The sequence below is a fragment of the Polyodon spathula genome, chromosome 12 (genome assembly GCF_017654505.1).
Source record: "Polyodon spathula isolate WHYD16114869_AA chromosome 12, ASM1765450v1, whole genome shotgun sequence".
Classification (NCBI taxonomy): Eukaryota; Metazoa; Chordata; class Actinopteri; order Acipenseriformes; family Polyodontidae; genus Polyodon; species Polyodon spathula.
Genome location: NC_054545.1, coordinates 36603016 through 36612862, shown reverse-complemented (window position 1 = coordinate 36612862; position 9847 = coordinate 36603016). Strand labels below are relative to the sequence as shown.

Genomic DNA, 9847 nt, shown 5'->3' with positions numbered 1-9847 from the left:
TCATTAGGGCAGTTTCTTTCATCGGTGCAAACTGGGAGCTCCCACAGCACAGGAGCTGAATACTTATGCAAGAAAGATATTTCAGTTTTTTATTTTTCTTAAAAATATTTCCCAACATAAAACCAATGTTGCCTTACAATAATTGATTCTGAGTTTCAGTGTTTAAAAATAAAATATCAAACAGAACGAAACTTCAATGTACCATTTGTAATTCGGCAATATGAGAGAATTGGTCAGGGGTCTGAATACTTTTGCAAGTCACTGTGTGTGTGTGTGTGTGTGTGTGTGTGTGTGTGAGATCTCTCTATATCATCATATATCTTCATGGGCATGCAGAACAGAGGTTCAGTTCCATCCTGCATCACAGTCAAGGCACTGGGGATCCATTTTCACTCTAAAGTAGTGGGATGAGGTTTCCCTCTTGCCGTCAGAGCTGCCGGGATGTGTGACGCCCATTCCTCCCGGGACAGAGCGAGAGTGAAAGAAGGGAAACGAGGCTGAGCTCCCGGGGAAATTTCTAAAATTCACGGCCTGTAAATCTTAATGACGTCTTTGATAGGCCGTCTGCAGATGGGGCAGCAGGCGTTGATCTGTTTCTTCAGTTTGAGCCCGCAGGCGTTGCAGAGGCACATGTGCCCGCAGGTGTAGATGACTGTGTCCACCTCCTGGTCGAAGCACACGGTGCATTCTCCGTTCTTGCTTCTGGGGGGCAGCTCTGGGGGGGAGAAAGCTGGGGAGAGTGGGGGGCTCAGGGGGGAGCTTGGCGCCGTCACTGGAACACAAGAAGACATACAAGGTTACCCTCTACTCAGTCACGTGTGCGCACATGAACAATACAACATGCATGTTATTTTATTTTCTTAGAAGGAGACTACCACAATAAAAAAGAGCCTTTTACATGCTCACTTAAAAAAAAAACAAAAAAACGTGATTACATGAAACAGAACTCTGATAACACGCTTATGTCAACTAGGATCGTCATTGTATATTTATGTTTTACTAAATTATTTATCATGAAAATTCCGTGCTTGGGTAATGGGTTCCCATGCAAAAATAATTACAGATGCATGCTGAAATGTAAAAGCATTTCTACGCAATTGCTTTGCAATGAAACTGATGAGCTGCCATATTTAATACTGTTAATATTGTTTTGATCTTTTGGTTTAATGGTGAGCGAAGGGGCTGCTCGAAGTCCAGAGATTAGGTCTGACGTACCCAGGGATGATTCGGAGGCTGAGGACGAGCGGTTGATACTGAAGGCCAGGTCAGAGTCGCTGTCATCAGGGGTCCCTCTGGGGGAGCCTGAGGGGGATCCGTTCGAGGGGCTGGACTGCACGGACCCTGCAAAGCGGAGAGGAGTCAGGGGTGGGGTCAGAACACCACCTCACAGCGCAGACTAGGCCTCCACTCCACAGGCAGGAGACATTGCAACAGCTAAAATGGTTACTGGCTCATCCAGCGCTAAACACAATTCAGACGTTACTGTAAAGATCTCAATACAGGTTGGTTACTGATATTCTAGAAAGGGAGCATATGATCAATAGAGAATATATTAGGTAGGTATAGAGGATTCTCAAACTCTGCAGAGGGAAAGGAAGAACCTTCTTATAACCAGACTGCAGTGGACCTGCTAAACCAGGTGTATTTCCAAGACTATTTCACATGGGAGCTATTGAAAGAGATAGTGAGGCTCTCCTGAGATGGGGTGAAGATCTGGGGGTTAGGGAGGGAGAACCTGTGAGGGACAGAGGGAGGATCTGGGAGGGAGAGAGGGAGGGAGGGAAGATCTGGGAGAGAGAGGAGGATCTGGTAGTTAGGAAGGGAGAGAGGGATGATCTGGGAGAGAGGGAGGGAGGACCTGGGATGGACAGAGGGAGGATCTGGGAGGGAGGGAGGAAGGCATGGGAGAGGAAGGATCTGGGAGGGAGAAAAGGAGGATTTGGTAGTTAGGAAGGGAGAGACAGATGATCTGGGAAAGAGTGAGGGAGGATCTTGGTGGCAGGGAGGGATGGGAGAGGGAGGATCTGGAAGGAAGGGAGAGACACAGAGAAGACCTGTGAGACAGAGTGAGGATCTGGGAGGGAAGGGCACCAGTGAGATACATACCCAGGATCCGAAGGCGGTTGACGGCTCCGTGGAGGCTGAAGAAGGCCCAGAGAACCTGGGAACTGTCGACACAGAGTAGCCTGCCCCGGGAGGCCCCATTCACCCCGTGATGGACTTCTCCGCTCGGCCACAATGAAAAGCTGAGCACGTCCCCGGGGCTGGGCACAGGGAAGCCTTTGTACACCACCCAGTACTCCTTGCGGTCCAGCAGGAACTCGGGGTCCGCCGGCAGCTCGTTTGTCCGCAGGGTCCCGGGGTTGCAGGATGTCACCCCGAACAGGAAGGTCCCAAAATAGGGCAGCCCCAAGTGACCCACTTCCACAAACAAGGTCTCCCCAATGTGTAGGGGCCGGTCGGTGAACAGTAGGGTCCGGGTGCTGTCCAGCCAGTGGATGCATGCGGCCGTACGATCGGCAGACAGGCTGACGTCCGAGCCCCGCACTGGGTGGAAGTGCAGGTCAGTGTCCAGCAAGGGGGGCAGGCCCCGCAGACCCCGGGATGATGATGATGATGAGGAGAAGCAGCAGAGAGGGGGCTGGTGGCAGTTGCCCAGCTGCAGGGTGGTGATCTTGGCAGCGGCAGCTTGGTTTGTCTCGAGCTGGTTGTTGCTGTAGTTGGCTGAGTCGTGGTTGCTCTGGGGGAGGTAGGCACTGAGTCTGGCTGCGCTGAGCCGGCTGGAACCCACGCTCTCCGCAAACATGCTCTCTGGGGAGGGCAAGAGGAACACGGGGTAACATACTGTATCATCACTTACTGTAGCTAGCTCTGTGACTGAACTCATACATTAGATCAATTTTTTTCCACCTCTTATAGCCTTGTATGAACCTGTCGAGTTCATTGTGATTTCATTTTTCTTTAAGTAAAAATGTTAACCCTTGTTGCTAAGCTGCTCTGGGGTTTCAACACTTCCATGTTAGGTTTTGCAGGCTGACTGCAGGGTTACAAAATGTTCTGGATGACCGAAGTCCCCACCAGTGCTTTTCGTGGGGTGCTGAAATTCCACAGCAGTGCAGGAACAGTTACGGACAAGCAGCAGGCATTACCAAACATGGCCAGGGCTTCTGACAGACAGAGGCTAAACAGAAATCCAGGACCCAGCATAGGGCCCCCAACTCTAAAGATAACGCTGTATGGCGCAGCACTGAGAGCCTAGTGGGACGTACAGGCTGGTCCCTTCAGCACTAACAAGATAGCAACCAAGACACCTCTCTTAGCTTCTCCAGAGCGCTAATCACACTTCACTTGTGTTTCTATTCATGGCTCCTGATCCAAGTGAGACTGAAAGAATCTACCCTTAAAATCCCCTTACTCACCCAGCAGCGTGACCTCCTGTGTGATCCCGTAGATGTCTATGATCGCCCACAGGGGTCCCGTGACACTGACTCCATAGTGGAAGAGGAGAGGTTCCCCATCGTTGATGCTGTAGAAGATGCGACCATGCCTGTCAGCCCAGAAGGCCAGCACAGTGTCCCTCACGGCTAGCCTCTCCGGCAGAGCCTTGGCCCAGAATCCGGGCCGGGTCACCAGGTCGGGACAGGCATACTTGGGGATGTCGGCGGGGCTCAGTTCTCCGGGGTCCATGCTGGTGAACCCGAAACGCAGCGCCCCACTCCAGCCATTGTGCACCCCAGAGAGCCGCAGCCGCACCTTCTCGTATAGCCGCACGGGCCGCTGGCTGAAGGCGATCCCGTTGCAAAAGCTGTTCTTACGCGTGGCCCTGCGCAGCTGCGAGTCCAGCCGGATGTTCTTGCCCTTGGTCTGGGGGTGGAAGCGTGGGGGCTCCAGGCTGAGCCCAGCGTGGGGTGCAGATGTTCTGGGCAGAGTGTAGTAGTGTCTGCTGGGAACTGAGCGGCTCTGAGGGTTCACTACTGAAAAGAAAACCGGACAAAAAGGGATCAGCCTCCTCAGAGCAGGCGTTGTGCAAGATATTACTGAGAGAAGCTGCAGTGCAGTGCGATAGTTATTATTACAGTGTTAAGTGACAGATTTACTATGCTTTTACACCAATGTAAAAGTGTGACAGCAAACTTTGCAAACATCTGGGTAACTCCCATAGCAAGACCCATTCACAGCAGTGTATTGTTCTGTTAGGCACAGCGGGCAGTGCAGGGAATGCTTACAGCAGCACTCTCTTCCCAAGAGGCCCTGCCTGTTCTCATGCTGGTCCTTGGATTGAAGATGTTTATACAAGGCCATTCTCCGAACAGCACATTCATAAACCAGTTGCATAAGCAGCACACATTCCTATACATTCACAACAGCATTTCACAAGTAAAGAAACTACATGCCCGTGGGCATCACAGGCACAAAGATGCTTCAGTGGAACATCTGTTCTCCTAAAACCTCCAAGGATACAAACAGAAACCCTTCCACTAATGCTGGAGTGGGGAGGTGTGGGGGGTGTGGGGCTCCCACTTCCTGACCAGACTGCTCTGCCAAAATTCTATATATATAAAAACTATGAGTTCAACAAACAGTTCTAGTTAGATGCAGACTCCCTCAAATTAGCTCTGGTACTGTAGACAAGAGGGGGAGGAGAGGGAGAGGGGGAGGGGGAGGATGAGGGTATAGGAGAGGGTATGGGTGAGGGGTTGTATTAACAGTTGTTTATAGATCTTGCACTGATCCTGAGTACATTAAGATTGACAGTGCTTTTCACATGCTTGCTTCTGTGAGCGGATTATTTCTCCATGCTTTTGTTTTTTGTTCTAATAAATATCAAACACCCAGAGGGAATATTTTCTTTTACTGTAATTCTCATAAAAAGACCACAACAGACCTGATTAGCAAGAATAACACAGACTCTGCACTACAAAAAACACCAAGACTGCCATCCTTTTTTACTTAACAATTTCACTGAGAATTTAAACCGCAAGCCACCATTTACAGAAAAGGAAGCGATCCCTGCCAGGGATGCTCTCCAGATGTATCCAAATAGGAACCTTCCTTCCAAACTCTCAAAGATAAACCATGGACTTGGCTCAGGTGTGCATGTTACTGTGGGAACTTCCTAGATAGATCTCCCCCTCCAGCAGAAAAACAAAGCGACAGCGGCTGGCACGAGGTGACAAGATGTACAAGAGGATCTTTAAAAAAATCTTCTGGGCTCCATGGACCTTACTGACGAGAAACAAACAGGATATTTATATTGGGGAATGCAGTTTGTTAGAAAGGGAAGCCACTTTTCCTTTTGCACCTCATTCTTTTCATGACAATGCAACGCCTACAACGTATCTATTGTTGTTACAACATGGATGCAGGCAGTGGCAGCAGTGTACAACAACAATTAAAAGCATGAAGCCCTGAGAAAAGCGTCTGCTTTGTTAAGATTAAAATCCCTCTCTTAAGAGCTGGGGTGATGAGCTCCCCTTATCGCTACTAACTATAAGCCATGTGTTTTACATCACAAAGACTTTAATTGGGGTTTGAGAGAGAATTTATTTGACAAATAAAGACTTAGAGAGATATACCAACTAGCTTCCTGAGTCTGGAATAAAGCCAGGCATGAAAATACACTGTGATGAGATGAGGAACTGAAGCCACAAGAGAGAATACATCTGCCCAACCTACTGTAAAGTTTATTAAGCCCTGTGAGTAATAAATCACTGCTTTACGAAGCGTGGAATGACAGTCACTGGCATTCACTGCACTGCACATTGGGAACCATACAGCTGCCTATGAAACCCTACCTGCATTGACTCTTTGCAATACCACTTTAAGATTTGAATGGCTATAATCCTTCACAATATCTAGTCTATAACCAACAGATACATGTATTGAAGCAACAGTAATCTCTGTTGTTTGTATTTAAGGTGGTATTGGGAACAGAAGCTTGCAAATCAGTCAGCTCATATACTGCATGTATGTATAGAAGAAGTTACATGAATTCTGCAAAGAGAATCTTAAGGAGTCAGAATTGTATTTATATTCCTTAAATGTAATAAGATACGGTGCTGCACTGCATTTCATTCCTTACTTAATCGTCTTTGATAGAGGTCAATGAGATCCTTCATATACATAGAGAGAACAGGACCTCTGTTTAAGCTCTCCCTTAAAGAGACAGCCTAGCTTGTAACACAGCGCCCCCTATAGGAACACCAGTCTGGAGCTCAGGGGGAGGAGCCACCAGCACCAGATTCTTCACAGGGGTCCCACACCCCCAAACAAACCTTTTTGGACAGGTGAGCTAGATGCAGAGAGGTGTATTCTACTGGCCTGTCGAGCTGCTGGTGTTACTGGACATGACCAGGCTTCAAGGAGGTGAGGCTGCAGTTGTCCTCTGATGTTGAACCAGGCTGTTCTGTTCTCTCTTGCTGCAGTTTCCAGCAGTGTACTCTCCAGCTCTCTCCTGCTTGTATGAATTTCCCTGCCTACATGAACCATGTAAAGGTTTAAATATCTCTCTAAATATCTCTCTCTCTCTCTCTCTCTCTCTCTCTCTCTCTCTCTCTCTCTCTCTATACATATATATTTATATATATTCAACATGGTTAGTAGTGGCTTCAATAGCTTCATTTCTTATTGTATCTTATTTTTGTTCAGTTGAATCCACTTCACAAGGCAGATTGTCTAAATTTCAAAGACAATGCGTACATCTCTCTCAGTTCAGACACCCATGGGTTCCCACACCACTCTCCACAAGCTCTGCACCAACCTTGCTTATTTTAATATCACCTCTTGATTTATAATCAGGCTATACCCAGAAGAGCCCAGTTATCCTGCTCTGAGAAACTATCGATAGCCTTCCTTTCCCACAGAGGCTGGGTCCCCCTGCTCCTGCACACTCTCAGTTCTGTGAGAGCACCTGTTCCCACACTGGCAAAGGCCCGCTGCTGTTCTCTAGTGCAGACCCTAGGAGAGTGCTTCAGCTTACAACAAACCAGGCAGGACTAAGCTCCCTGAAGTGCAGTGAGTGACTTCAGCCAGCTGTTTTTAGCAGACCCATCCGGGAGGATTCTTTTATTTTGAGCTAATTGAAAAACAAATTATATAATAAGAATGGTTACGAACACGCTCGTCGTTGTCACTGAATACAAGCTGCGTTTATTTGAATTTCTGTCTTAGCACTAATTACCTCAGACCCAGTCCCTCAGCTCTAACCATTAGAACACACTGCCTCCCAGTCTCTCAGCTCTAATCACTCAACCACACTGCCTCCCTGTCCCTCAGCTCTAATCATTAGACCACACTGCCTCCCAGTCACTCAGTTCTAACCACTCAACCACACTGCCTCCCTGTCTCTCAGCTCTAACCATTAGAACACACTGCCTCCCAGTCACTCAGTTCTAACCACTCAACCACACTGCCTCCCAGTCCCTCAGCTCTAACCATTAGAACACACTGCCTCCCAGTCACTCAGTTCTAACCACTCAACCACACTGCCTCCCTGTCCCTCAGCTCTAACCACTAGAACCACACTGCCTCCCAGTCCCTCAGCTCTAACCACTCGAACCACACTGCCTCCCTGTCTCTCAGCTCTAACCATTAGAACACACTGCCTCCCAGTCACTCAGTTCTAACCACTCAACCACACTGCCTCCCAGTCCCTCAGCTCTAACCATTAGAACACACTGCCTCCCAGTCACTCAGTTCTAACCACTCAACCACACTGCCTCCCTGTCCCTCAGCTCTAATCATTAGAACACACTGCCCCCAATCACTCAGCTCTACTCAACCACACTGCCTCCCAGTCCCTCAGCTCTAATCATTAGAACACACTGCCCCCAATCACTCAGCTCTACTCAACCACACTGCCTCCCTGTCCCTCAGCTCTAATCATTAGAACACACTGCCCCCAATCACTCAGCTCTACTCAACCACACTGCCTCCCTGTCCCTCAGCTCTAATCATTAGAACACACTGCCCCCAATCACTCAGCTCTACCCAACCACACTGCCTCCCAGTCTCTCAGCTCTAATCACTCAACCACACTGCCTCCCAGTCACTCAGTTCTAACCACTCAACCACACTGCCTCCCTGTCCCTCAGCTCTAATCATTAGAACACACTGCCCCCAATCACTCAGCTCTACTCAACCACACTGCCTCCTAGTCACTCAGTTCTAACCACTCAACCACACTGCCTCCCTGTCCCTCAGCTCTAATCATTAGAACACACTGCCCCCAATCACTCAGCTCTACTCAACCACACTGCCTCCCTGTCCCTCAGCTCTAATCATTAGAACACACTGCCCCCAATCACTCAGCTCTACTCAACCACACTGCCTCCCAGTCCTTCAGCTCTAATCACTCAACCACACTGCCTCCCAGTCCCTCAGCTCTAACCAATCAACCACACTGCCTCCCAGTTCCTCAGCTCTAACCACTCAGCCACACTGCCTCCCAGTCGCTCGGCTCTAACCACTCGACCACGCTGCCTCCCAGTCTCTCAGCTCTAACCACTCAACCACACTGCCTCCCAGTCACTCAATTCTAACCACCAGATTAACCACAAATCCAGTCTTCTTTACCAACTAGGCCATATTGATGCATTTCCTCCATCTTTAGGCCACACAGGTGCCTTGTCCTGAGCTCTTACAATTAAGCCAGCCACTATGGTAACATAAGGCAATGCAATGCCTGAAAGAATCATTTCTTTATCAAGTATTATTGCCATGCAGCTGAGGTGCAGGGGCAAAGATACTAGTATTGTATTAGCTGTATGCACACAAAAGGCATCTGTTACAGTAAAACTCATCTGAGCTCAAATACATTCTGGAAAACAGTGCACCGTTATTAATACGTGGTTTACCACCAGCTCTAAAGATTACAAATAAAACAACCCAAGTATTATGGAATTTATTGTGCTGAAGAGAAATCATTACTGCAGTCACTTTTTCCAGTAAAGTCACTGTCTGTAGCCAAACACACAATTGCTCTGCAGCCTTAAAAATGTCATTCAAATCTGAGGTTGCAATAAGCGCACTTGTTGGATCTCTTAGCATTTGCAAAGAAAACCTTGTTATCTTTTAGCAGAGGGCCCTCACAGCATGCTAAGAGTCCGCCATGCTCCCAGCTTGGAATCGGATGCCCACAGATTAATTCCTTGGAAAGGTTGAAATGGATTTAATAAGATGAAGCCCTGAAACCATTTATAGGGAAGCTTATTCTATAATCATTAGAGGCTGTGGTGAGAGGTTTTCTCATGTCTGATAGAGAACAGATGTCTGTAATAACACCAGCTCCATCAAAAAGCGAGGCTATAAAAAACTATTAGTGCTGTATTATTCAAATCAGATGTGCGCTTTATTACCAAATGTGGGATTTCTTTATTGTCCATGGGAAATCTGAACCCAGATCGAGGAAAGTAGGAACCGCTGTTTGGATGCAGGACATCTTTGTTGATGTTGTTTGTGAGAAGCTGTTTACACAACACCTTCCACACTGCACAGCAGCCCAGCACTTTCTCTAACCACTGAGCTACTCAAACCCCACTGCCTTGCACACAGCAGCCCAGCACTTTCTCTAACCACTGAGCTACTCAAACCCACTGCCTTGCACACTGCAGCCCAGCACTTTCTCTAACCACTGAGCTGCTCAAACCCACTGCCTTGCACACTGCAGCCCAGCTTTCTCTAACCACTGAGCTGCTCAAACCCACTGCCTTGCACACAGCAGCCCAGCACTTTCTCTAACCACTGAGCTACTCAAACCCACTGCCTTGCACACTGCAGCCCAGCACTTTCTCTAACCACTGAGCTGCTCAAACCCACTGCCTTGCACACTGCAGCCCAGCATGTATCT

The 9847-nt window shown here is 48.3% G+C and overlaps 1 protein-coding gene across 3 annotated transcripts in view; it reads right to left on the bottom strand.

Moving 5' to 3' along the window:
* Positions 1 to 240: 240 nt before the first annotated feature.
* Positions 241 to 9847, bottom strand: part of LOC121323883 (E3 ubiquitin-protein ligase NEURL1B-like) — a 48188-nt gene continuing 38581 nt past the window's right edge. For 2 of the 3 annotated variants that reach the window (XM_041265199.1, XM_041265200.1), the window contains exons 2-5: positions 3420 to 3974; positions 2107 to 2811; positions 1216 to 1341; positions 241 to 772 (exon numbers count right to left, since the gene is read on the bottom strand). In XM_041265199.1, the coding sequence (XP_041121133.1) occupies positions 525 to 772; positions 1216 to 1341; positions 2107 to 2811; positions 3420 to 3974 (1634 nt within the window). In that variant the 3' untranslated portion in view covers positions 241 to 524. The remainder of the gene's footprint in view (positions 773 to 1215; positions 1342 to 2106; positions 2812 to 3419; positions 3975 to 9847) is intronic. The other variant, XM_041265202.1, reaches the window with a different exon arrangement.